Source organism: Exophiala aquamarina, assembly GCF_000709125.1.
Source record: "Exophiala aquamarina CBS 119918 chromosome Unknown aczIA-supercont1.1, whole genome shotgun sequence".
NCBI lineage: Eukaryota > Fungi > Ascomycota > Eurotiomycetes > Chaetothyriales > Herpotrichiellaceae > Exophiala > Exophiala aquamarina.
In genome coordinates this window covers 2904778-2931532 of record NW_013550587.1, presented here as the reverse complement: position 1 = coordinate 2931532, position 26755 = coordinate 2904778, and the positions used below count along the sequence as shown (strand labels likewise).

The 26755-nt window shown below is 52.0% G+C and overlaps 10 protein-coding genes across 10 annotated transcripts; 5 read left to right on the top strand and 5 right to left on the bottom strand.

Moving 5' to 3' along the window:
- Nucleotides 1–471: 471 nt before the first annotated feature.
- On the bottom strand, nucleotides 472–2479 carry A1O9_01052 (uncharacterized protein; the record flags this gene model as incomplete). The annotated part of the gene is made up of 2 exons (XM_013410212.1): nucleotides 472–2414; nucleotides 2473–2479. 2 exons carry the CDS (start codon nucleotides 2477–2479, stop codon nucleotides 472–474), a joined length of 1950 nt encoding a protein of 649 aa, XP_013265666.1.
- A 2081-nt stretch (nucleotides 2480–4560) lies between these two features.
- On the bottom strand, nucleotides 4561–6246 carry A1O9_01051 (uncharacterized protein; the record flags this gene model as incomplete). Its single annotated transcript, XM_013410211.1, has 1 exon — nucleotides 4561–6246. The coding sequence occupies one exon, from the start codon at nucleotides 6244–6246 to the stop codon at nucleotides 4561–4563; it is 1686 nt and encodes a 561-aa protein (XP_013265665.1).
- Nucleotides 6247–8071: 1825 nt separating this feature from the next.
- On the bottom strand, nucleotides 8072–11005 carry A1O9_01050 (centromeric protein E; the record flags this gene model as incomplete). The annotated part of the gene is made up of 1 exon (XM_013410210.1): nucleotides 8072–11005. The coding sequence occupies one exon, from the start codon at nucleotides 11003–11005 to the stop codon at nucleotides 8072–8074; it is 2934 nt and encodes a 977-aa protein (XP_013265664.1).
- Nucleotides 11006–15259: 4254 nt separating this feature from the next.
- On the bottom strand, nucleotides 15260–16015 carry A1O9_01049 (uncharacterized protein; the record flags this gene model as incomplete). Its single annotated transcript, XM_013410209.1, has 1 exon — nucleotides 15260–16015. The coding sequence occupies one exon, from the start codon at nucleotides 16013–16015 to the stop codon at nucleotides 15260–15262; it is 756 nt and encodes a 251-aa protein (XP_013265663.1).
- Nucleotides 16016–16298: 283 nt separating this feature from the next.
- Nucleotides 16299–16886, top strand: A1O9_01048 (uncharacterized protein; the record flags this gene model as incomplete). The annotated part of the gene is made up of 2 exons (XM_013410208.1): nucleotides 16299–16582; nucleotides 16628–16886. The coding sequence occupies 2 exons, from the start codon at nucleotides 16299–16301 to the stop codon at nucleotides 16884–16886; spliced, it is 543 nt and encodes a 180-aa protein (XP_013265662.1).
- A 376-nt stretch (nucleotides 16887–17262) lies between these two features.
- Nucleotides 17263–18584, top strand: A1O9_01047 (CMGC/CDK/CDK7 protein kinase; the record flags this gene model as incomplete). Its single annotated transcript, XM_013410207.1, has 2 exons — nucleotides 17263–17476; nucleotides 17533–18584. The coding sequence occupies 2 exons, from the start codon at nucleotides 17263–17265 to the stop codon at nucleotides 18582–18584; spliced, it is 1266 nt and encodes a 421-aa protein (XP_013265661.1).
- Nucleotides 18585–19669: 1085 nt separating this feature from the next.
- Nucleotides 19670–20593, top strand: A1O9_01046 (uncharacterized protein; the record flags this gene model as incomplete). Its single annotated transcript, XM_013410206.1, has 1 exon — nucleotides 19670–20593. One exon carries the CDS (start codon nucleotides 19670–19672, stop codon nucleotides 20591–20593), a length of 924 nt encoding a protein of 307 aa, XP_013265660.1.
- Nucleotides 20594–20841: 248 nt separating this feature from the next.
- Nucleotides 20842–22262, bottom strand: A1O9_01045 (uncharacterized protein; the record flags this gene model as incomplete). Its single annotated transcript, XM_013410205.1, has 5 exons — nucleotides 20842–21155; nucleotides 21235–21668; nucleotides 21741–21864; nucleotides 21925–22054; nucleotides 22122–22262. 5 exons carry the CDS (start codon nucleotides 22260–22262, stop codon nucleotides 20842–20844), a joined length of 1143 nt encoding a protein of 380 aa, XP_013265659.1.
- A 1369-nt stretch (nucleotides 22263–23631) lies between these two features.
- A1O9_01044 (uncharacterized protein) lies at nucleotides 23632–25153 on the top strand (the record flags this gene model as incomplete). The annotated part of the gene is made up of 2 exons (XM_013410204.1): nucleotides 23632–23948; nucleotides 24004–25153. The coding sequence occupies 2 exons, from the start codon at nucleotides 23632–23634 to the stop codon at nucleotides 25151–25153; spliced, it is 1467 nt and encodes a 488-aa protein (XP_013265658.1).
- A 601-nt stretch (nucleotides 25154–25754) lies between these two features.
- Nucleotides 25755–26544, top strand: A1O9_01043 (uncharacterized protein; the record flags this gene model as incomplete). Its single annotated transcript, XM_013410203.1, has 2 exons — nucleotides 25755–26097; nucleotides 26210–26544. The coding sequence occupies 2 exons, from the start codon at nucleotides 25755–25757 to the stop codon at nucleotides 26542–26544; spliced, it is 678 nt and encodes a 225-aa protein (XP_013265657.1).
- Nucleotides 26545–26755: the final 211 nt, after the last annotated feature.

Sequence of the window (26755 nt, the reverse complement as noted above, 5' to 3'; positions counted from 1 at the left end):
GGGTACGCAGCAAACGGAACACGGAATCGACACACAGGGAATGAATAGTGAGTGTATGAGGGATCACAACCACAGCGAGCAACGAAAATTTCTCATATCTGGAATCTGGTCCACAAAGGGCCCTTTAAGGGGCCGATGTAGCTCCGTCATGTCAGGTTTTAAGTTTATATAGCTATATGTTTAATGTCCACGCGTCGTTATGTTGGGATGCTCGCTCTTGGAAGTTCACCCGATGCTATGCTATTCTTCAGATCGATATGAACCGAGACGCACAAGCCCTGGGGTGATAAAACGAGCTGCATAACCAGTGTATTCCAGTGTATTCACATTCCGGCGCCACGGCACGGCTGAGATACCGATCTGCTCTATCTAGGTCTAGAGAGCATCCTTTACTTACTTTTGAACCTCCCCATCTTCTCTCCCCCCCCCCCTCTTCCACTCCCCAAAAAGCCTGATCCAAGAATTCATCCATCACAACTTGACCTTCCCAGCACTGAGGTCCGCCCACTCGGCGGCCCCAAATGGGACAAATTGGTCCGCTTTCGGTGGCAGGTAGAAAAGCCTGTCACCATTCGTGATGAGCGCGGGATCGGCGCCTTCTTTGCGCAGTACGTGTTTCTGCTGCTTGTTGTTCCCCGTGGCCATGACCTGCGTGACGACGCGGAGGAAGACGGGGACGGCAAACTTCGGCAGGCCGTTGCGCGCAAACGTCGCGATGCTCTCGAGGACGGACGCCGGCACGGGCGAGTCGGGCGAGTCGACGTCGCGCAGCATGACGGCTGCACAGCCGGCGCGGCCGTCGTGGTTGGGGATCGCGATGCCGTAGACGTTCGCCTCGAGGATGGACGGGTGCGCGCCCAGTACCTGCGCCACTTCGGCCGTCGACACGTTCTCACTGCGCCAGCGGAACGTGTCGCCGATGCGGTCGGAGAACCAGTACCGGCCCTCGCTGTCCAGGCGGATGGCGTCTCCGGTGCGGAAGTACGCGTCGCCCTTTTTGTGCACGTCGCGCATGATTTTCGACGACGTAGCTTTCTCGTTGCCCAGGTACCCTTGGTATTTTGCGCCGATGTCGGCCGGGTCGATGACATTGAGCAGCTCGCCGACTTCCCCGCGGGGCACTTTGATGCAGAACCCTGTGACGGGGTCGCGGCGCGGCTCTTCCGTTTCCCAGTCGATTTCAACGATGCTCTGGGTCGCGCCGAGGAGGAGTTGCCCGATGAGACCCATGGAGCCAATCGCGCCGGAGGAGTACGTGTTGCGGCTGAGGTTGAAGGTCGCGCCGGAGGACTCGGTCGCGCCGTAGAACTCGCCTATCGTTTCGACCCCGAAACGGTCCCGGAAGCGGTCCCAGACATCTGGGCGGAGACCGTTGCCGAAGGCGATCCTAACTTTGTGTCTTGTTCGGTCGTCGGGGTGGGGAGGCGCGGCCATCAGGTAGCGAAGAGTTTCACCAACATATTGAATGGCCGTGGCCTCAGAGGCGGCGACTTCATTCCAAAAGTTCGAGACGGAGAACTTGCGCCCGATGACGAGTGTGGCTGGGCGAGAGAGGCAGGTGTGAAAGCATAGCTGGAAGGCTGAGCCATGGTATAGAGGCATGGCAGTGTAATAACGATCAGGGTTCTTGGACGTGACCGGGTTAATCGGCAGCCATCCTCCTACCAGCCCGGCCCCGCGTACTGTGCGATCCCAAGGGACCTTGGCAGCCTTGGGTAAGCCTGTGGTCCCGGAGGTATATATCAAGACACATGGCGTCCTTTGGATATTTCCTGACCGAGCTGTGTCTGGCGCGCGGTATGGAGGGTAATAACACAAGGAAGATTCGAGGCCCGGTGTCAAAACGGCAATTTCGAGGGGGAAGGCATCGTTCCTGAAATTGGGGGCCTCGAGGATTGCTCTCGTCTCTGGAGTCAAAGCCTTGGGCTCAACTTCGGGGTCAATGATCAGCAAACGAGCAGTCGACACTCGGACACTGTGGACGAAAGCGGTCGAAGTGAGATTGTAGTTGATGAAAGCTGGCAGCGCGCCGAGCGACCATAGAGCCATGACCAGAAACATGAATTGAGGACTGTTCATGAAATCCAGAGCTATGATTTCACCTTGCTGGACCCCGTGCTGGGAATGTAAGTATCCGGCATACCGAAGCACCATGTCGTAGGTCTGTTTGAACGTCCATGATTTGCCTTGATAGATGATGAAGATACAGTCCCTAACCTTGGGGTTCTGGGCATGCTCTTCGATGAGGTAGAAGGAGTTGAGTCGATCTGCCTTCTCTCGCTTTTCCATGGCCTTTTGAGTCTTGGCCAGGTGACCGATCAGTTGGGCATCTACAGAGACTCTCCATCGGGCATTGAGATATGCCAGCCCAGCTACAGCTGCTGGGGCTGCGAGAGCTGCCGTTTGTGATATAGCTAGAAAACTATCAGAGCCAGCTTATGATTGATTGTATGAAATTGCTGGGCAGCTTACCTGCCATCTCCCCCTTAACAAGCCCTGATAGCCAGAACAAGTTTCGCTCTAACCGATGGCCAAACAGTTGATTGATGAGAAGGAAAAGGAAGAACGGAGGTTGGCTTCGGCCTGCCACGACGTGGGTTCCAAGAGAAAAGACCACGGAGTCATTAGTTTGCCCGAGGCGTCTCTACTGGGGATATCCCCCCTGTCCGCCGTTACTACCTGGGAAGTTGTCGGCTACGATGCGCTGGTGGGGGATCCTGCGTGTTCAACGCCATTGGAAGACAACATTGGAACCGAGGTCAGTCGCCGGCTGTACAGTCTGCTGTGATTGGTGGCCTTGTCACGGCGTGTAGCCGATAGCTTAGTCAGAATGCCAGCCTTGCAGGCAAACATATCCGCAGTAAAAGCGCACTCTAGCCGACCCACGACTTAGCGATCGAGGAGCGCACACAGCTTTACGACAGGATGCATAGGCAAGATAAGCATATGGCTGCTGTGGTTTGAGCGTCTTTTAGAGGCAAGGATGAGGTGGGACAAGAGAGACGGTGACACCGCTGTGCCTCTCCAATCTTGTCATCACCAACTCCTCTGCCTTCGAGAAGGTCCTCCCGTCCTCTTCTCATACGGCTTTGGCACGATGTGGGTGGCGCAGGACAAAGATGACATGCATTTGAGGAAAATAGCATTGGACTATCGAAGAGAGGATCTCGCATACTCCAAGAACCCCGTAACCACGACATGGCAGCAGCCGGCCAAAGCATCATGATCAGGGCAGTCGACAGTCGACAGCCTCCAGCCTCCAGCCTCGTGGAGCGCACTACAAAGGACCTGCCTACGCACCTGCCAAAACCAAATGGCAGGGCAGAGTGAAGCAGGCGCCGTTGTCGCTATCGACAGAGGCAGCATTCACTCCTTTCTTTATATCCTGCCGTCTCACTATGACTCCCTCCTTTCAACTTCTCCGATGGAATAACAAAGCACTGATAAACCTCAGCATCATCCGTGCGCGACACATTCTTTTAACAGCCCGGCTGAGGCAAAAAGGTCTCCTAGTCTTGCTATAGCTATACCTTGAGAAATCCACCTCCACTCACACGTGCCCAACTAGGACTCACTCACTCACCAAGCTGTGCGCCATCACACATTGGTTTCCATTCAATTGATATACTCGCGGACTCGGTCGCCCACCCATCCTTTCCACGCACACCGCTGCGATGTGCATCCGCTTCAGCCGCCGCACGCTCTGCCCGAATTGCGGGTCGCACAAGACGTGGATTCCCGTCAGAAAAGTGCGTTGTATGCGCCACAGACAACATCTGCCATGTGAGGTGATCTGGATGCGGTTCCGCGGCAACTACGATTGCACCAATCCCACCACCATCTGCCTACGCCAACACAGCCGGGCCGCGTACCCGTTCTCAACACAAAGGATTTATATTCCTCGTCTGCATCGGCATCGTTACCAGCCCGGCGTGGGCTGGATCTGATGCCGGGGTGGTATGCGGTATGTGGTATGTGGTTTGTTAGTCTGTCGATGGATGGTTGGGAGGGTTTGCCAGGCCAGAATCGAATCCGAATTCAACAAAAGCCCCTCGTACGCGCGCACACGGTCGGCATTGTCAAAAAGATTTCCACTACAATTTCAATTGAAAAAACCCAACTCAGCTTGCTTGAGGCGATTATTGAGAAGAATTCTGCACGGAGCAGCAGCATTCGTCATTGCCGGCGGGCGAGCGGAGATTCGAATAGCAGAGCATAGAGGGCCTTCTTGTGGTCCCTGTTAGGATGTCAAGAATACAGGACTGGAATTGGGACCTTCTTGTTCTTTTGTTCATGAGAAAAACCACTAATGGACATGAGCCAGGGTTGTAGGACCTCTTGCTTAGGCTATTTCCAACCAACTAGCTAGTTTACTCAGGATATTAGATTGTCAAAATATTGCAGCCAAGCCAAAGCCAAGCCAAAGCCTGGCAGGCATCCCTTGTAACTTGATATGAGGAGCTGTCCTCACTTCGGCACTCCTATGCTTGTTTCCGACCTTATTCACTTTGATCATTATTGAGCAAAGATCGCAACTAGGAAGCAATTGCTAGGCACCAATCAAGGGTCCATAGCCCTCCACTCAAAGCTGCCATCGACATTAGTCCAGTCGCCGTGCTCAAAGGCGCGCTCCCAGCCCAACATGACGGCCAAAATCCGGCACGCGTAGCTGCTCACGCCACAGATGACCTTGTCGCTCTGCGCGACCATCGCCAGGTCCAGCAGGTATGCTCGGCCTAGGAACTCGCGGAGCTGCAGTGCCTCTTTTGTCGGGTGTGTGCGGTAATTCCGGCCTATCTCCAGCCCCGTCGTCGGCTTCTGTGCTGCAACTTCTTTGGTGTTGTCCTGCGAGTCGTCAGGTGGCTTGGCCATTGCAGGTTTGGGCCCGTTGGCGCCTTTCCGCGCCGTCACATGCTCAGGGAGTCCCAGACCCCAGAAGACGTCTTTGAAGAAGCCGCCTTCCCAGCCCAGCCCAGTCGCGAGTTTTTTCTTGCTTGCGAGCGAGATCCGGGTTTGCGCCCTGATCGTGCCTGGAAGTTCGTTGTGGTCGTACATGTCTGCGTCATCTGAGGCGAGGAGCAGCTTCCACTGTGAAGAATATCCAATGAGTTTGCGAGCAGCGGTGAGGTAGCTCTCGGGAGGCAGGTAGCCCAGCTGATAGGCAAAGGAGAAGGGGTGTCGATCCCCACGGCGGAGGTGAATGCCGACAAGGCCATTCACGGTGTCATCATCGTTCACTCTGAGTTTCTGAGCTCGGGAGCGCACGTAGTCGTCGTCCTCCTTGGTCAATTGGAACAGTGCCTCGTAGCCATTTCTGGCCATATCGAAGATCTCTCGCTGCGAGAAAGTCTCTTGGAATGCTTCTCCAAACACCCAGCTGGTTGTGGCCGCGGAGACGACGAGATGATTTGCCTGATGTGGACAGGGCACTCGTTGGACGGGCGGTGGTGGGCGACATTTGGGGGCTGGCATGGTTGTGAAGAGGGTGGAGTAGCTTCCATACGGAAAGTGGGTGTCATCGATGAAAAAGGACCGTTTCTCCAGTTGTGCAAGAGAGTAGGAGAGCCACATTCCCATCAGTGCGGAGCCAAGCCCTGGGTCGGCGTCATCGAGGACATAGGTCAAAGACTTCTCGCAAATGGGGAGAGCATTACGGGCGGTAGAGGTATCAATGCTAGGGGGTAAGAAATGACGTGATTGTGCCTCCTTGACATCAATATAGTTGCGTTCGAGATGGTAGTAGTCCAGGTGTTGTTCCTCTTGCCACCCAGAGCCAGCTACGTGGCGTGCCACATCTTCTACCTGAGAGCAGATATCGACATAATCACCATGAGACAGAGGGAAACCCAAATTGGGGGGAATTGAGATTGTCCAATAGTGCCTGCCGTCATTGTCGGTTACGGACAACGGCGTTGCATGATTTGGAAGCTCAAATGCCTCGACGATCTCATACGTCTTGCCCATAGACGTCAAAAATGTCAGGTCGGAAAGTCTGCTGGTGGTCTTATTGCCAATGGAAATGAGATACCAGAGTGCAATAACTACAGAGAGCCAGAAGAGGCTTCTGACGATCCTCCGTGAATTGAGTTTTGGTGGTTTTTTGCCATGCCGTGGAAGAATAGATGGCAATGATGGTGATGGGATCGGCGTTCGAGGAAGGAGGTATTTGACCGAGAGATACTGAGAACGCTCAGAGCCAGTGATTTTCAAAGGCTTGGGGGGACTTGAACGACTTGATAACAGCATCTTGTTGTGCGACGACTTGTTTTCATGTTGCGATTGTGAAAGCCTCATCCAGTAGGCTGAATGGAGGTAGATGGGGAAGTCAATTGAACGCACTTGGCTATCGAAGCCAAGGTGGACCGTACGCGGCACAGAAATCGAGATTGGAGATTCGACAGATCCAGTGTCGTAAATTGTATCAACCAAAGCTTCGCTGTGAGGGATGGAGGAACAATGAAACCAAAATAGCCTGAGTCCAGCATAAGCGTTTCAAGGAACGGTGGGGAATAGATAGAAAAGAAAGACAGCTTTTAGGGCGTCTGTTCCTTTTTGTTGGCCTTCTGTGAGCACTGCTCTTAGAGTCGACAAAGAAGTGCCCTGGAGATGGTCAAGTCGACCGGGGGGGTTGCTTTGGATGACTGGCTCCCTTGAGAGCAATGGCCAAATGCAGGGCAGCTTGTTGCTCGGATTGAAGAACTGGAAGAGTCAGGGTTTGGACTCAACATTTAAAAATTCAGATTTGTGGTGTACAGCATGGCTCCGTCGATGATGGTGGTCCGAGCCATCAAGCCCAAGACTCGGGTGGAGGAAATGATGCACAGCAAGATCCACCGATGATGAAAGAAGTCTCTTGAGCTCAGGGACCAGGGGGAAAAAGAGTAAGAATAGCAGTAATAAGGAAATAACCGATTGAAATCACAGAGCTCCCGGCCTGGATACGATGCACATAAAATTCCAAAGAGCGCTGAAAAGGACAGCAGCTCCATCGAAAGGCAAAGGCAGTGCAGCTTTGACGTGTCCCCCCAAAGTAAGAGAGATGCAACAACATCACAAAGGCAACCAGTCCGAAAAGCAGGCCACGAAGCGAACATCTTAAAACAGTTTAGATAAGAACCACAAGAGGTCCAGGGGCCGCGATGGAAGACGATCCGTTCCAATGCCGTCCAGTTCGGCGCTGTTTGCGTGCCGTTGGTGCCAAATTCTGAAACACCGACAGCAGCAGGAGAAATCTGAAATCTGAATCAGGCTAGGGCGTCGGTTCCGGAATATCTAGGCCTCCGCAGCCCGAAGGCTGGAGTGAGGAAGGAGCTGCCCCTGGTTCCTTTGTTGTTCCGAATCACAACTCGGATAGCATACTCCGTACATACCAGTTCTATGCACATACAGTACGAGATCCTGGGTACCTCGCGCCTCCGTGAGGTTCAGGATACGCGATGATGGCTAGACTTCAACAAAAAGTGTTATTTGGATATCAAGGGGCGGCTTGCTCCCCAAGTGCCCTGTGCACAGTGCCCAGTGCCCACTTATGCTGGACTAGTACAAGGCACCTCATGGGCAACTTGCTGTCGGAGAGCCAGCACCATGTATGTTACTATATCACCCGCTTCAGACTAAATACTCATATCATCAATCCTTCATGTTGCCCCCGTCCACCGCAAACACCATGATCGAAAGACCCCCAAGATCTGTCGCCAGTCTTTGTCTTCATTTTTGCTTTGCCATCAGCGGTAGTGGTTACACTTCTATCTGGGTATCTGGAATCTGAATGTTCAAATCACATTAACAAGGCCTTTCACCACCGAAACCTCAAAAAGAGAAAGAGAAAAAAACAGGCCCTGTTGACAGTCACCCGCGCCAAACACAATGCTGTCCAAGCTTCAAGAAATGAATCAGTTGGTAGTTCTCAATCCCATCGTGCTCCATAACTTCCTGTCCTGTAATTCCAGCGTGTCCTCCAGAGGAGTACGCGTCCAGAGCGAGTATTCGAAAATCAACGCGGGTAAAATGAAAAGCTGTCGTGTCGTCGTTCATAACAATTAAAAATCCTCTGAAATGAATGCTATTGGTTTCAATTTGGACTTCGTGGTTCGATGGTCGAATCGCGATCCCGTAGCGATGCGACCATAGTACCCAGCGATGGTCGCGTTATTCCTAACCCACCAGTGCCGGCACTTGACGTTCGTCGAGATTCCCGTTTGGGGTTGGATGATGACCGAGATGGCACTCGCACAGACGAACTTCGAGTTTTGGCTAATTGCCCGTTCTCGACTTTATCCTGGATCATTTCGTCCAGCATCTTGGACATTTCGTCCATCGTCTTTTTCTTCTTGTCCATCGGCTTCTGTGGCGAGAGGAGTGTTATTGGACTGGCTGTGAGTGGCGAACGTGGACCTGCTGACGACAGCTGGGTCGTCACTGTCACTACCTGAGCACTCCCATTGCTACTGGTGCTCTGATGACTACTCGCTTGATTGCGACTCGATTTGAATTCCGAGGATGACATCTCCGGCGTCAGCTCAGCAATTTCTCGCTTTCGAACGGCAGATCGGAGCGCAGCCACTGTCTTCTGGAGGTCGGAGATCATCGCGTCTTTCTCATCCAGTTTCCTCTGCACCTCATTGTCATCTCCGCCACCCTTGTTAAAGGCCATGGACACCCGAGAGTGACTGGACCGGCGTGCTTGGAGCAGTCTCTTTTCCAGTGTTGCAATGTAACGCGTTTTGTCCTGAAGATCAGATTGCAGTGCTCGAACCTGGGCTTGCAAGGTTGCTCTGCCTTCGCTGAAGCCACCTTCCCCATCTTCGTCTTCGTCGGGGATTCCAGAGAAGGTAGACATATGCGCGGAATTCGTAGGCACAGCGCTCAGAGATACCACAGACGGATGTCGCTTCAAGCCCGAACCGACCCCAAGAGTCGATTGGCTTGCGGAAGAGCGTACAGAACGGGATCCTGCATATTCTGTACCTCCAGAAAGTCGCGAATGCATGCCTAGTGCGGATACTGAGCCACTGTTGACACCAGTCGATTTGGAGCACAAGATTAAACGGTTCAAGTGCTCGATACGTTCTTTGAGCGCTGTTCTCGCCAGTTGCATTTCCAACATTTGTTCTTCGTGGCGTTGTTCGGCCTCCTTCTCCAGCTGCCTCTCTTCTTTCTCGACCGCCGACTTTTGTTGACCTTCTAGTTGTGCTCGAAGAGTCGCGATTTCGCCTCGGTATCGTTCCAACAGGCCAGCACTGACACCATTTCCAACTTCCTCTGCTGCTTTCTTCGCATGGCTGACAATGTTGTTCTTCGCTCGAGCCGCGAACTTCAGCGTATTCAACGTCTCCCCCGTGTGGTTGTTTCCCGCCATCGTCAGGCCAGCACCAATTTGAATGGTACACAAGATTGAGACCAGAGAATTTCCTGAAAGAGCAGGCTGCAACAATCTAGTAAGCTTGCTGTCACGGTAGGGCAGATGTTTGCCGTCTTTGTCGGTAGGATTGCCATTCTTATCTTTGTTTCCTGACAGCTTGGCAATAACGGTGCCCAGGGTGAGCAAAGATTTGTTGATGTGAGCACCCTCTGCACGGCGCTCTTTGTCCTCGGCTGCTCTCTCTGAACCAGCAAGATCAATCAGGCTCAATGTGGACACTCGTACTCCACCAGGAAGCATCGCCACTCTCTTTCCATTCTCATTCATGGCGCCGGATCCTGGTACTCTCTCTCGACTTTCAACCACAATCTGAACCACGGCGTGGCTTCGAGAGCTTCGAGAGTTGAATTGCGTGCTGCCAGTACGACGCGACATGTCTCCGCGATGAATGACCCGCAACAGTTGAGTGGGACTTTGCACAATCTCTTCCTTCAAGGGTGAGGCATAGACTCCACGTTTGCTGTCTTCCCTCAATTTAATCTCTTCCTGCTGGCCGGCAGTCGGCGCGGCGAGTAAATCGTGGATCTTTTCATTGTAAATCTCGAGGTAACTGACACGCAGCAAGAATTCTCGATGGGGAGTTTCTCGGATATACGAAAAGATATCGGTGATGGCGAGTGGTATCACGCCGGGGCTGGTCATGGTGCCTTGCATGGAGAATGTCTTGCCGGTGCCAGTCATACCATAAGCAAAGACTGTACCATGATATCCCTCCATCACACGACGCACTAGTCGCTTTGCAGCTGAGTCGTATACCTTGGCATTATCGTCATGCTGAGAGAAGACATTATCGTAGTGATAATCTCCACCTTCCTTGCCACGGTAGGCCACAAGAGCACGACGACCATCGACCATCCATTCCCCCTCAGATTGAGTGTTGTTCTGGGTATTGGAATCAGGGCGGACTCTGACACTGACAATGACATTGCCCTTAACTTCCTTTCCTTTGGAGTTCCGCTTGGAATCGACCTGGAAGTCATCCAAATCTTTGGTCCGACCGCGACCTTCTTCATCGCCCTCCTCGATGGTGGTCGCGCTGGTGGAGTAAGAGCCATTAGCAGAGGAGCTCCTGCTTTGAGGAGGAGAATGTACACTGGACTGGGCGTCAGATATGCGATGACCAGCCCGAACAGATATCGACATTCCATCTCCAGCAGAGTTCAAGAGGCTCGGGGTTTGGGAGCTTCGAAAACTGGCCGAATTGACAGCACTGGCTCGGGGTGACTTCCTGGTCTTTGCGGTATATGAATCGCCATTTGACGTTCGCTTTTTGTTGGATGTGGTCGAGTTCATTGAAGCCGAGGTGGAAGGTCGGGAGGATGCGGTGGGGGGATGTGGAAATGAGCCAATACTGACCGTCTTTCGCACTTGCTTCGACGGTATGCCCGACGGCTTTTCATTGGCTTTGGAAAGGTCAGGAGTGGAATAAGTTGGTTGAGTAGGTAACACTGAAGGCCTTGAGGGAGTCTTCAATCTTGATGGAGTTTGCGGTAGACTCTTCCTGGGAGCCTTGCTTGTGGGGATAGGAGGTAGTGCGCCTGTTGGCGGATCGGCTAGAGGCCGTGAGGCGACGGGTAGAGACATGATGCCGAATGTTGTCCTGCAAGAAGCAGTATTGTTTACACTGGAGAATACTCTACCACAGAGTTGAGCCAAGGTCGAGCAGCTGGTTTAGGCGGGGTTCATCTGTTTTGAGCGATCTGCAGTGGGAGGCAAGTCGCAATGAACAGATGGATTCTCGTGCTCTCCTACTGAAACAATGACGTTCTGCGAGAGAACAAACGCGCGTGGTGCTGTAGCACAGCCCGAGTTAAAGGAGCGGCAGGCGGTAGGTCAGACAGTTGTCCGCAGGGCCAAGGGTGTGTCTTCTGTGCGCTGAAGTATGTACGCATCGACTGACTGGAATCGGTCGCAACTCCAAGGGAGCAGGAGATTGATGGTGTGAAGTATGCTTCGTGATCACAACGACGCTGCTGCGATGGTGGTGAGATGTTCCTCGAGGCATGCGTAGATGGGCATGTGGTATGGTGGCTCTGGGGCACGAACAGGTCGGGCCAGGCGTGGTCTTGGGGCAGTTAAAGACTGCAATTGGATGAAGGAGCGGAGAGCAACATGAATGTGATATTCGAATATTGACTGGAAGTTGACAGAGGGACGGTTGACAGTGGACGGTGGATGGTAGTGCTGGTAGTGCTGGTACTGGTGTGGATGATGGGACGGGCAGAGTGGGACAAGGCGCAGTGCGCGAGGAGGACCACGGGTGCCAGTTGTAGCTTAGTTTAGTGTGCAAGTGGAAGGGCCAGTGCAGGGCCAGTGTTTGGTCCTTGGATTTTGGATTTTGGGGGGGACGTGGGAGCGAGATCGTACCAGGGAAATCCAGGACGTCGAACCTTTCAAAGGTCCGATCCGCTTGTCAAGGGCGGTCCAGTGGGTGCTAGTTAAGCAGACCCTGGCAGCCTTAGTTAGCTTTAGGCTCTGGGATTTATGCAGTGGCGCTAGACGGGGGGTTCTTTAGCTTCAGTGCCTGAGCCATAAACGCCTAAGCGGCCCTTGGCCCTGACTGTTTAACCGTCTTTGTTCTGGGGACTCGCAGATCAAGGCCAAACGCGTCCAGGGGGAGCAGGGAGCACTACGAGGAGAGAATTACAGGCATATGCCCCCCCCGGCACCCTCGCATTCCCCCCAGAATCTACGAGTACGAGGACTCCGTAGGTACTCCGTACCTCGCCGCTCTCACGCGTTGTGGAGGGTTCTCGGCCGCCAAAGAATTCTGTCAAGATTGCACGCTAATCAGTAGTAACCACTTCATCTCATCCTTGTTTATTGCCATTTGCCCGTCCTGGTTCGACTTCTCTGCAGCCACTTTCCACGCATGCCATCTAAGGGTCACTCGCAGCTCCAAGAGCCCCGTCAAGAACCCAACAATTGGCCTGCAGCGTCTGTTCCCCTGCTCCATCACTCAAATGTCAGGTGCAGTGCCAGTGATCATCACAGCTAAGTCTAGCCTAACAGCGGTGTCTTTGCCCGGAACCGACGCCCGCACCACCCTCCCTCGTTCACACTCACTACTCCGTACGCACTCTCACATGTGCCTGACTTGCTCATGCACTCGAAAAATCCTCACGCCTTCTGCGAACTCGCCTATTCTTTCTCCCATTCCGTTCCAGGTAAGCGACTAGACGCGACCACCCACGAGTCCACGACTCCCTCGTACCTAGATCATGTTTCTCGACATTACCCTACAACTATGATCCGGGGCAAGAGCCATGTGCCAGTACCCGTACTAGGTACTCGTGCCCGACGCCCGTGTTTGTGGCTCGTAGTGGTGGACAATGCAACATTCACTTGAGCACAAATCCGACTGGAAAATTTAAAGCTCCTCTTCGTCATCAGAGGGCAGCACGAGAAGGAAAAAGCTAAAGCACATTGCATCCTGGGACTCGGAACCACCCAGAGGCCTACAGAGACTAGCCTGTGTCCACCTTTAATACCGTGGCCGGGGCTTCTCGCTCCCGAGGGGCATCGGGGCCCCTGTCAGCATGCAGGTGGCTTGCGACCTGGGCATCTCCCCGGCCGCTGGTGCCTCGATGTCTGTGCTTAACTGTTTAGTCTCTCCTAGCACGGAGCTTTGTGTGCCTGTCCCCATCAAGCGAGAACAACCTCATCTCGGTACGGAGTACCAACTGCTCAAGGTACTGAGGACGGACAGAGGGCTCACCCAAAAGAAGGATACACGAACCTCCTTTGCTGTCGACAGAGGACATGCCTACGAGGTATGTGCAGCACATAGCGATGTCTTATGTGTAACCCCGTCTGGAGGTGGCTTTGCATTCATGGCTTCTGCATGCCCTGGATTCGTGTGCAGGTGGGTCGACAGCCTCACACTCCAGTTCAACATCTACGAGTCGTGCTGGAAAGAAAGCAGATTAGCGGTGCGTGATGGCGAGAAGATTGGATCCTCCTTCCAGTCTCTTTTCAATGGCATCTGCTTGACCCGGGCCGCTGCACCTTTTTCATCCTTCCCTTCCCTTATCGATTTCGACCGCGATGGCGAGCAAACCAACTTCCTTAGCTTATGTAGCGTGTTCAGGTCTCCAAAGTCTATCTGGTCTTGCTCCGTACTCGTAAGTTCCACTACCCCTCCCGGGAGTATGGAATGCGCCCGCGCAAACGACCTTCTTCAAAGGATCATCATTTTCCTCTTCGTGCGATTCATTCCGACTCTCTGGATTTGATACACAAGCCACTGCTTCCACTAGAGTGCAAGCGAGGTTTGCAGGCATGGTACCTGGTCAACCTGTCGCCCAGGTGTCAGGGCGAGATATCCTTATGCCTGTCTAATGTCTTTCCCCCGCAATAATAGTGTTGCAATAGGGGTCACAAATCTCCTTGGGTGCTCCTTGTCCCGGTGCAACTCCCAGGCCTCTGGTCGATCAAATGAAGTGATCACTTCTATTACCTCTCCCAAGTGCAGACACCTCTTGGTGGTGCTGTCTCAATTGGAAAGAGACTCCCGCTAAGCCAAGCCGGAAAGAGAGATCATTCGGAGATTTTACTCCTACAAGATTTTAAGGTATCGTTAGTGTCCCACCCTAATCCCATCCAGGATCCCACACCTGAGTGTTTCTATCGCGGTGCCGGGAGGGAGCTGACCTCTTGAGGCGTTAACCATCTTTGCCATCCGTGAGGTACGCGTCAAGATGGGCCCCAGCGGAACCTACGATTACTGTACTGGACGAGTAGCTATGAGTCGAGCTCGGCCTGAGGGCGAATCCTTGAAATGAACGTGTTGATGGATGGCGCTTTCAAATTCATCATCGCCCAGATCGTGTTCGGTCCCACCACCTCGGGATATCCAGACATTGGTGAGACACAAACGAAACTCTCAGACTTCCAACCTTGACCAACCATGAAATTTGGCTCTTTTGACCAGAGACGAGCCCATATTACTGGGCCGCATGAGAGAATAATCACTTAATAATAGCAAGCGAGGTGAACACCTCGCTCGACAATTTTGACACCGGGCCAGTTTGCGAGAATCAAAAAGATTATTCCACCGTTATCACAGTGCGAGTGGCCCCCGAGCACACAGCCCACGCCGCCCACATGGAGGAGCTTCAAGCCACGTCGGTCGTCGCGCCTCCCACGTTCCGGCTGGCAGAGCAATGGTACGAGTACTCCGTACGCAGTGTGGATACCACAGACGGACTATGAGAGGCAAGAGCAATGGATTATGGATGTTGTCAGTGTCCATGTTTTGAACCGTGTCTGGGGCCAACGTCGTTGTCCTTCTATAATCTCTTCTATACGGATCTTCTTCTATACTGACTAGATTCTCGACCTGAGACAGGGAACCCTAGACAACAACTTCAGAGTCACTGCAATCCCTGCCTCATGTCGATGAATGCTCAAACATGAGACTAATAGTAGGGTCGAACATGACGGGCGCCGGTCCCTAATTCCTGAACACCTTCAGTGAATCAAGGTGCCTCTCCAGACATCCGTGCCCGTTGTCCCCCGAAATTGATGACCCTGGGAATATCAAATCAGCCTGCATTCATCTTGGAGAAAGCAACGGTAAAGGTATCTCCACCTTCAGCTTTGATTTTATCGTCTTGAGTTGACTGGATCGCTTCACTTGGAATTTGACGATGACGTCTGTGATCTCTCTAACTTCCACAAGGTTAACTAATAATGCACCCCAGAAAAAACTCTGAAAAAAGTGGTTTGGCCTGCTCCCGTTCACACAAATATAGTACACGCAGCTATGGAACTATGCCAGGCAACATATGCTAGATGCTGCTCTGCTAATGCTCTGTAGGACCAGAGACAACCAGATCATCTTGCAGCTTTGTTTGCTTCCACCCTCAACTTATGCAAGACTTCTGCTCTCCGTCTCTCACCACCATGGACCTTGTGCCCTCGCTTATGCTCCCAAAGACCTTCTGAAGCCGCCACAGTAGCGCCGCTGAAGTGTGTTCCCTTCATGGGCTTGGCCGCTTGCCCGACCACGATATAGCCGTTCTTCACTTTGTATCCTTTGGCCTTTCTAAGATCTGCAGTAGTTTGCCCAGGCTCGAGTTTGTATGTATCAGACCCGTTCGGCACATTGAGAACCAACTTTTCCATTCCCGGTGTCCGTGTGATAGTGACTTGCTCCTCACTTGCATCTTTTGTCTCCAGCGACGGGACTTCGACCACTCGTAGTTCGGCAACGCCATCCTTCACATACTTGAAATCACCACCAATGCCGTACTCCCCCCGTCGATATTTTTCTCTCCATCTCAAAAGATACCGCCTTGTGCGCGGAGGCTCAAACCCTCGTTCCTTCAACTGACTCGATGTGAGTGTAAACAGTTCATCCCAGGACTGGAGTTTGCTCGCGTGCTTGGACATCTCCCGTCCAATCAAAGAGAGGAAGGTTGGTACATCCGGTACAAACGGGATCGGCTTTGGAATCTCACCATCTTTGGGAAGGCCACGGTGAAGCTCACGTCGACATGGTGTGCAGATGTAGGACTGTGGTAGAGATACTGAGGGTCTGAGGAAGGAGGTGAGGAGGAAGGCGCTTGCTCGGGGTTGTCGCGTGATCATTTTCGCAATTATGAATTATTTAAGACGGTAACGGACGATGAGAGTGTTTCGAACATGGACCTCTCGCCCTTCTGTTTTTGGTTGACGAGGTTGTTGTCAATCAGCCAAATAATCTTTGCAGTCGAGGCTGCGGAGGAGCTGCAACATCTCGGAATTTGTCGCCAAGCTTTGATGCCAAGGAATGGTTCAACTGCTCGCGACTTACCCCTCCTGCCCCCCCAAGATTGAGTAAACAAAACACCGTCTCGCTCGCCTCAGCCTTCATCGCCATAACCATCACACCATGGCGAGCCCGAATGGACTGGGTCCGCAGCCAGATCCCAATCTGCTAGTACAACACCTCCACAGTGCCACTGAGGAATTAGCGAAGCTTGGAAACATAACTGCCCTAGCTGAAGGCAATGCCATCCTACATTCCCTTACACAGCTCACCACTCAAGTGGCACAGCTTACTGCTCATATGCAGCGGCTCACCACTCAAGTAGAGCAGCTCGCTACTCAAATGAATCAAGGATTTACTCGGTTGGACAATAAGATTGATGCTCTTACTACTCGAGTTATCGTAAAGTAAGTTTTTCTTCGAATCTACAATAATAAGTACTAATTGTATAGTGAACATAATAGTATAGCCCGAGTTCAGAATTCCTATGCTACAAGAGCCTCTGATCGACTTGTACCACTACTGAATCCATCAACCAATACCCCGATTGAAGACTTTCCAGGAAAACCAAAAGATATTTCGGATATGGACGACGAGGGATTTGTTTCTGTCTTACGGCAGTTGGGCTTGTCTACAAATGGACGAAGGGAAACTAAAGAGAAACGATTGAGACAGTACATCGGTCTTCGATCTGTATCAAATGCGGCATAGAGTTGCCTGAGCCAGAGGCTGTATCATTAGAACCGTGTACAATTAGGGTGTGCCCAGAGCAGCTTTTATATTGCTTTAGGTGCCAAGCCGTTGAACCTGGTCGTTCCTCAAACTAGAGGCGAGAAGGTCCCTTCGATCCTCGCTTGCCTCATAAGTGCTGCTTTAAAACTCCGTACATGAAATCTTACAATCACTGCATGTACGTCTCCGACATCTAAAATCGACGAGGTGGTCGATAATTGCTCAAATGTAAGAAGAAGAAACCCATTCAGACAAACCCTTCCTTCAGACCGACTACAAGCATCCTTTGAAGCGGAGCAATACTGCTCACTCTGCCACGAGGGGCAGAATCCAACTGCTGGGGACATCGATCAGAATGGCGCCCTCTTCATATGCGGTATCGCCACTCATGCCGCGATCACCCTCAAATCTAAATGCAAATCTGTCACCATCGAGAGCCAAATCACTCGCAATGCGGAAGTCAATATCCAAGTCACAGCCAGCGGCGGCTCTCTCTCCCAGAAAGGCAGCGGCTGATTTCGATATGGCCGAGCAAATGAATGAAGACATTAGCAGCAAATATGTCAAAGGTCTGCTAGCCCCAGTTCCGTATCTTACACGGCTAAGATTAACCACCTAAATTCAGGCAAGAAATTGGGTGAAGGTACCTATGCTATTGTCTATAAGGGACATCTGAGGTCAGATCCCAATGTCCTCGTCGCCATCAAGAAATTTAAGGTCGACCCATCGCAACAAAAGGAAGGCCTCAACGTCGACACCATACGAGAAATCAAGTATCTTCAGGAAATCTCACACCCTAGCATCGTCGCCCTGCTAGATGTCTTCTCGTCTAAGGACCAAAATATTAACATGGTCATTGAGTACTTTTCTAACGGTAACCTTGAGGAGCTTATTAGAGATAAGTCCGTCAGTTATGGTGCTGCCGATGTAAAAGCGTGGATGGGAATGCTGTGCCGAGCGATTTACTATTGTCATTCCAACTTCATCCTGCACCGGGATATCAAACCTAACAATCTACTCATTGCCGCCGACGGTGAAGTCAAGCTCGCTGATTTTGGTCTTGCTCGGTCATTTGGCGAACCACGATATCAGATGACTTCTGCCGTCATCACATTATGGTACCGGCCACCAGAACTTCTTTTTGGAGCACGGCAATATGGTGGCGCTGTCGATGTCTGGAGCGTGGGAATGGTATTCGCGGAGCTGCTCATCCGCCGCCCCTATGCTGCTGCAGACGTTGCAGATCAACAAGTGTTAGCAAGTGGTGGTGGCACAATTGCTCAACTCGACAAAATCTGTGAAGCAGTAGGCACACCGAATGAGGACAATTGGCCTGGTGTCTCGAAGCTCAGAGACTATTTTGATCTAGAGAGAAAAGTCCCGGTGAGAGACAAGGCATTCTACATGCAAATGTTCCCAACAGCGGGGTCAGTCGGTGTCGACCTGCTCATGGCAATGCTTAAATTGGATCCGAGAAAGCGAGTGACTGCCAGGGGTGCTTTGGAGCATGAGTGGTGGAGTGTGGACCCAAGACCGACGGATAAAGAAAATCTTCCTAGGCAAGGCGGCGGCGCATCGAAGATGGCCGCTGCTGAGACGGCCGCTCCCGGTGCTGTCGTCGATGAAAGCAAATTCAAAGGCGTTGCGAAAAAACTTGACTTTGGCGCTGCGCGCTGATTTATGATGCATCAACACGGGTATAGTAAATACCTCGAACATCCCTACCTCCCATGCTAGGATCATGGCGAATGGCACACTCAGCTGCGTGAAAGCTCACGGGTTGCTCAGCAATTCAGATCGCCTCAGCACGGGCTTGGTACTTTTTGAGGCTCAAATAATGAGCTGAGGTTCCAGTCGAATTTCGTGTTTCCCAAATGCTATCAGCTTCGTTTTGACCGGCCGCCGAAGGAGAATCCCCGGTCCAAGTTGATCTAAGCCATGGAGATGGCATAAACAAGGAGGCCTGCAGTCAGTGGGTGACCTAGTTGCCAGGGATCTAGAAGGAGCCATTGCGGAGAACAAGCTGATTCTGTGGGATGCATATCGAGAGGCTCTCTAGACGTTCAGCAAATTTACATCCACAGAGCAATTGCGACGTATGCATCGAGCTGATGCCAAAGCGCAAGGCATACACAGAAGGCCCTGCACATTGGGTTCGATTACAGAAACCTCACAGAAGGAAGGGGCAATAGTAAATTAAAGGCTTGCTTTAATTGGCCTGGCCCAGATCAAAGACGCAATAGTTCTAGTGAGATTTGAAGAAGGCATTCCCGCTCAGCTGGAATTCGCAGGCTATCGCAAACAATCTAATAGCGCCGTTAATTGCTTATGTAGAGGGTAGATGATGACACAACAACCAGCATAAAGTCCCACAGTCAGGTTTCTTCTGATCGTCGTGAATTCCAAGGATCTAGGGAGGACCGAAAACATGCAACAATTGACACGATCTCGAGTACAGAATGATAGTAGATCCTTCCACGGGGGGCAGAACGAACTTGTAGTTAGAGAACGCGATGGGAGCAGCAAGTGAGCCGAGGAGGAAAGCGGCGAGTGGCAAATCATATAAGGGGAAGATGAAGGACAAGGCTTTTCATATGACGCTTACATACACATCTTCCTCAGGTACCCACGTAATGTATATTCCCCGCGGGCATTCAATCCTACACCCAAATCCACCGTGTTAGGAGCTTGGAGGCGTGCAATATGATCGATCTGGGATTACTTGCAGGAACGACTCATTCAACCACCAAGGCTTAATCGAGATGGAGTGCAGCGCCAGACCCAAAGTTACTCTTCTCATCCTCGGAGCAGGATGGACATATCAATTCCTGCAGCCAGTGCTAGAAGCCGAGGCGATCACGTACACGGCAACCACCACCAGCGGCCATGACAAAACAATCGCGTTCAGGTTGGACCCAGACTCTGATGACCTGGAGCCATTCAAGACACTACCAAACGCGGAGTTCGTGCTGATCACCTTCCCACTGAGAGGACGTGGTCTTTCTACCAAGTTGCTTTCGATGTATCACAAAACCCACGACCACACAGCAAGCTCCGTGATCTCTAAGGAGAGGGATCCGAGATGGATCCAGCTGGGTTCCACCGGCATCTACACACATCCTGGCTGGAGCGATGAGAGCTCGCCGATCGACGAGACCAATGACCGGGCTATTGCTGAGATGGAGCTTATCGAGCTAGGCGGCTGTGTCATGAACTTGGCGGGTCTTTACGGAAGCGGTCGTCAGCCTAAGAACTGGGTCAGTCGTGTTGCAAAGACGAAGGAGCAGCTTGCTGGTAAAGGTGCCCTACATCTCATCCATGGCCGGGATGTGGCGAGAGGACTAGTCGGTGTTATCAAGAAGAGTACCGTCGATGACGGCCACGCACAGCTTTTCGGTCGGAGATGGATCGTCGCCGATGGTGTTTCGTACGATTGGTGGACGTTGGTGTGGAATTGGATGGGCCACATTGATTCAGCAGAGACCAAAGAAGGTGGGGATGGAGAGCCTGGCGAAGGCAATCAACAAGAAGAAAAGTCCAGGTACCGTCGCTGGGTCTTAGAGCTGATGGACGAGCAAAACGTCAAAGCACTGCCCAGAGATATGGAACTCCTGGGTCGCAAGTTGGACTCCCGTGCGTTCTGGCGCGCAATTGACATTGTGCCTGAGATGTCCCTGGCAGGGTGAAACTACGAGTGTCGTTGGTGAGCGAATTTTGTCCTTTTCCATTTTAAGTGCGATCCATTGGAAAGCGATCAAAGGGGCCGACACAGGAGAGTCACTTGTGTTCTCCTCTGGAACTCAACCACACACTCACAACAAATTCGTTTCCAAGTCAGAGTCTCTTCATACGGTGTTCCTGGGTTTATCCCCAAAGAAGCGAGCTGCGAGTCTCAAAATACAATCCCTTTGCAACATCTAGCCCCCCTTCTGTTTCATGGACGCGTCAACACAACCACCGACTCGGCTTGAGATATGCTATAGTTGTGGAATTGAAGCACTCGCAGCCCAGCCTGCTCAGCCAGGGACGTCCACTGACTCCTCGTTCTCTCTTTCCCGCCAAACATGAGGTTCATGGTCACGTCTCTCATTGTCGCTTGCCAATGCGCATTCACATCCGGAAGAACAATCTCATCGATCAAGATGTGGGAGTCGCTGCGAAGAGCGGAGGCCAGATTCTGCAGAATCTTCACGCATTCTGCATCAGGCCAGTCATGCAGAACATGGCGGAGGTAGTAGAACTGAGCACCTGGAAAAAAATCAGTGGGACGAAGAACAAAAGGGTCAGTTCAATAGCTTGCCTTCGATGCCCTGCCTGTCGAAGAAACTGTGTGCAACGGTTTTCACTCCTTCGATTGATGGGAGTTTCTCCACCGCTTCAGGGAGGTCTTGTAGGACGAGTCTGCCTTTGAGGTGAGGATACTTATCTCTCAACTGCACCAATTGGTGGCCATGACCACCCCCGACATCCACGAAGAAGGGTCTTTCAGACTCTTCCTGCAGAGCCTTCTCTTCTTCTAAGGCGCGTGCGGCGTTGTCCAGAGTCTTGAACTCAACAAGCCACTCGCTTCCTTGCATCATGGTCATGACTTGTTGCATAGTGGTGAACAGCCTCGGTTGCTGCGAGATCCATTCGAATGCGGCAAGATCAGTCTTGAATGCCTTTTGGAATGGCGTATTTCGAGTGTTGCTGATGTCCTGGTACTTTGTCTCGGCAAAGAAGGACGGCGATGCTTGAATGGCGGGACCCATGATATCGAACCTACGATGGTCGGTCAGTGCTACCATGTTTCTTGAAGCAAGCAGGAACATTGCAAATGCGGGCAGGACATACGCGTGAATCAGCCCCGGCCGTATCATTGGAAGTGCGCACATGTGAGTTGCTTTATTGGCTTTGTACTGATTTGGCCCGGTGTTTTCCATGTACCCGACTGACGCAAGATATCGGAGTATCCTTTCTTTTCCAGGGAACCATCGTCTCAGCATATGCAGACGCGGTTACATGGTTCTTGGCTTACCGAGAAGCTCGGGAGAAGCCCCTAAACGCCCTGCCAACTCTGTCGCTGTGATGGCATCTGTGCCATCTTTGGCAAGTTCCGCGAAAAGACCCAATTCCGATCCGAGATAGATAACGGCGAGCTCGAGTTGCTAATATTGGACGCCCTGTTAGCTCAAGGCCCTTGTGGTCCATCAAGTAAATCAAACACTTGCGTACCGAGTTCAATAGTCTAAAGAAAGTATCCTGAGGTGACTCAACACGACCCTGAAGGTCTCGAAGATCATCGAGGAGACGGGCACGACCAGCCTCGTCAGCCTTTGCCGCCAATGCTTGCACCTGGTCGATAATTGCTTCCATATCTAATGTACTGTGAGATACTGGGACACATTCCATGACATTTAGAAGACATATCTTCTCGCCTTTAAATATAAATATAATTATCGCGGCCTGAGTGTGATCAATCCAAAGCAACTCAATCTGGTATTGTCCGCGTCTTAGAAGAAAAGTCCACGGAAAAGCCGCGGAAATTGCGTATCATGATTGGCCAGTGAGGGCTTCCTGGCAAGGGATCCTGTTGGATCTACAGGGGTCTCTTCCAGCCGACACGTTTTCAGACATCACCTCTCTCCCACTGAAACGTGTTTTCTCCCCATTTTTTCTGCCTGTTTTCATTTGGTTCAGCTTAGGTATGGGAGCCGACTGAAAATGCATGCTCCACAGAACTGGACTAAGCGCAGGCCACGTCTGGTGGAAGTTTGAGATTCAACTTCTGCAATTTCCGGGAACTGCACAGTCAGCAACATCGACGACTATGCCGCGCAATTCGAAAGGATATCACTACCAACCATACCAACGCCAGCGGCCTGTCTCATGCCACTTTTGCAGGACTCGAAAGCTTCGCTGCAATCGTGAAAGCCCTTGCTCGAATTGCTCTGCCAGAGATATCACCTGTCACCTGTATGCGTCGGACTCTCAGCCGTGCGCTTCCAACAAGCTTGGAGTTGTTGAGTTGAGCAATGTCTCAGAACCTCACGATGGCCAGTCTCGAACTATTTTGAACCGCTTGGAGAGGCTTGAACAAGCCTTACTGAACCATACTTCCATCACCGCACCTTCTATGCAGCCCGTGAATCCTCTGGCAGGAAGAAAGCCTCTCAACCCTACGCCAGTCGAAACAGGCATACATGCGGACCTATTGAGGAATGAGCCTCAGTCCGCGACGGATGCCGAACTACTTGAAAGGGAATGCGTTGATCAGTGCTGTGAGGTATGTGATTCTTGGTTTCATGTTTCGCCCTCTCGCTCCGACGACTCGTTCACATCAAGCCGCATGATCCCATCCATCGAAGATTAACACCAATGCTGATGCCTTGCTCAGGTCCTGTTCATACCCGAGGAAATGATATTCAAAGCTTGTCCGATTTCGCAAATCACAAAATCGCAGTCATACATATTCCTGCCGCCAAACGATCCAGGATCTTGTACTTGGAGTGAACCGACCAAATGCATATGGCTTCCTCAATACTCCGAAGCGAAGCTTCTGTTGGACAAGTACTTGAATGACTTGACGCATATGCATCATATTATTCATGCCCCCAGTGGCCGACAGCTTGTCGAAGACCTCTACCACCAGCCAGGCTCTGCGAATCAAAATGTCACCAGCCTTGGCCCCGATAAGGTGGCCTTAGTTCTTGCCATACTCACAAGCGCAATTCATTCACAAGACATGCCTACGGCAAACTCTCAAGCCATCATCTTCACCACATCAACTCTTTCGGTACTTGCTCATTGCAAATCATCCGGTCCAGCTTCTCTGGAAGAAATTCAAGCAATGATTATATTGTCTTTTGTGGTGAGCCATCTGGAAGGCTTGTCCAGAAGATTCTGGTCGTTGTTCTCGGAAGCGATCATGATGGCAAGGTCGCTAGGACTGCACTTGATAGACGACGACAACCGCAAGTATTTGAACTCACTCCCGCCACGAGATTCCATCAAGGCTGAGATCGGACGACGAGTATGGTGGTATCTAGTCGCATCGGACTGGTCCGCGCTCCCATTCCACTTCCTCGAACAGATGAGCAGAGCTGACTTACTCTAGGATGTTCACTCGTTACCCTGGGCCGTGTGAGGGCATTCACACGGTCAATCCACTGCACATGTGTGTGCGGCAACCCCTTCACGCAGACGATGAAGATCTTTTCGATGGCATGGAGTTTTCCCAGATTGATAAACCCCTCTCCGAGCCAACAGAAATGTCATACAACCTCCAACGTATTCGTTTAGCGCATATCTGTCTGGAAATCACCAATTCTACCCCTTTCAACAACCGCAGCTTGACACATGAGCGAATCATGGACATTGATGCGAAAATTGAAGGTTTCATCAACACGCTACCTGATTTTCTAAGACCGGACGAGTACAAAACGCCCGGGGCAGGAACAAATGAGGACACAGTCGACCGATTTTCTCCTGGAATCGTGATTCAGAGATACATCCTAAATTCTCTGCTTCATGCTCAGCGTTGTAAGTTTCATCTACAGTACCTCGGGCAAATGTCGTCGGCGGGGGAGAAGAACTCAGCAGAGTATGTTGCATCTCGTGAAATCTGCCTGAATACAGCGCGATTGATCATCCGGTTAGAGCGGGCTTTGGAGCACGAGTATGTCGCTTTCGCTAAAGTTCGGCTGAAGTTCAGCGGAGTTTTATACTGCATCTTCATGGCCACGATGGTTCTTGGACTCGATTTATGCCTGAATAGGAGATCAACCGCAAAGACAAACAAACCAAACGGGACACAAGACGGCCATAGCCAATCCGAACACGTAGATGAGGAACGGAAGGCCGAGCTTGTGCATGCCTGCAGAATTATCGCCCATGCACGAAGAGAGTCTCCTATGGCGGCAAAGTTGTTGGACTCACTACTGAAGACGCTGAAGAAGCATCAATTGACCATCCCATTTCTGGACCGTCCAGGCACTGACACCACGGATCGCCAACAAATACTCACATCTTCAGACGTGAGCTTGGCCACGGGTAGCCCGATAACCCTGCCGACGAATGTTGATAATGAATTGAGTTCTAGAGACGACATTACTGCGATTGCTTCCACCGAAGGCTTCAAGGATGCTGCGAACCAGATGCCAGACATGTCATATCTTGACGAGTTATGGTCCACCTTCAATGATGGCATGGATTTCGAGGCTCTCTGTCGGGGGGGTTGGTTCTCTGAATTGGAATCCGGATTCTAGTTCAGATGACGTCGTCAACCACCCGCACCGCACAACGAGTCATTACCTTGGCCGCACTCGATTCACCCTCGTGAAGCGAGCACTCGTGGCTGGATAGGACCCCATGCAAACGACGATATTGGGTGGTACGGACTCGGCCTACGGGGCTGCGCAAGATCCGGGGTTTCCTCACATGAGAGGGGGTCCCCCTCACTGGAAAGCCTGACGAACCGATATCCGGCGCGGAGATCCTGTAGACCGCCGGGCTCCATGGGAACTCTCATGCAAACTTTTAGGCAACCCATCACGGCCTACGGAGTACTGTATGTCTTCTCGGCACGATATTACCTCTCAGCTCGACCCCACTTCCAATTGAAGAGCCTGACTGGGACTGGACATGCAACCAGACGTCCAGTCATATCTTACATAAGACTTGCGAGAAAGAATGCTGCATTTCTTTTTTGCGATCGATGGGGTCTCTGAACATTCCTAGCCACGAGACGAAGCAAGCATTTACTCAGTTGAGTCGCATTTAAATCTCGCGAGCATCAGCAGCCTCACGTCACCTTGGACGGGCAAGACTTCGAATCCACCAATCTAAAATCCAACCGTCCCTCCCCGAATGTCCCAAGCACCACCCGAGTCCAGTATCACCGTCAAGCTCTTCGGGAACCAAGTGACATTCACGTTCCCATCACCGCACTCGACGCTGATCACGATCCCACCGGGAAGCGCGTGGGAGCCCGGGCCGCATTGGCACGAAGCATACGTCGAGAACGTGCGCGTCGTGCAGGGTCGCGCCTGGGTCAGTGTGAATGGAGTGGTGCGGGAAGTGGGGGTGGGCGAGGGAAGCGTCAGGTTCGGGCTGAGGGATGTGCATACCTTCGGGAGGGCGGACAGAGGACGCAAAGGCGAACCTGGTGCCGATGCAGGAGACGTGGTCATCGAGGAGTGCACTGAGCCTGGTAGGTGGTTTCCAAAACACGATTCTCCAATCCTCGTTTCTTTCCACCTTGGAAAAAAGTATCGTGTACTCCATACAGCTCTAATGCAGAGAAACCCGCCCCCCGGCTGCAGACGACGGGTTCAAACACGTCTTCTTCTACAACGTGCTCCGCACCGTCCAGACGTCCTCGCTCGCCAGGCCATCGACGATCCTCCAGCTCATGCGCACCGTCGCACACGTCGACAACTACGTCGACCTGCTCCCCTTCCTGGGCTCGTCGTGGTGGCTGCCGTTCTCGCTCAAGTACGCGCTCGTCCACGCCGTCTACGGCCTGGGGAGTGCCTTCGCCGGCGCGCTGGGCTACCCCAAATGGTCGAGGGAGTTCACGCCGAGGGAGCTGTGGGGTGTCGCTGAGAGGGGCGCTGTGAAGGAGAGCGAAGCTGGGAGGAGGAGGAAAATTCCATGATGTTTTTCTGTTGGGTATTATTTGGTGGGGGGCCCTTAAAAGGGAGGACGGCGTCATGCGAAGTCCCGGTTTCAATTTGCGCCTGATATCGACATTCGACATTGACATCAAAGTCCCGACCAGAGGTCCAAGACTGGTGAATCATCTCATGAATGTATTATAGTATTTGGGTGTAGCCAGATCCTCATCCAGATCGTGGACCTCCTTCGCT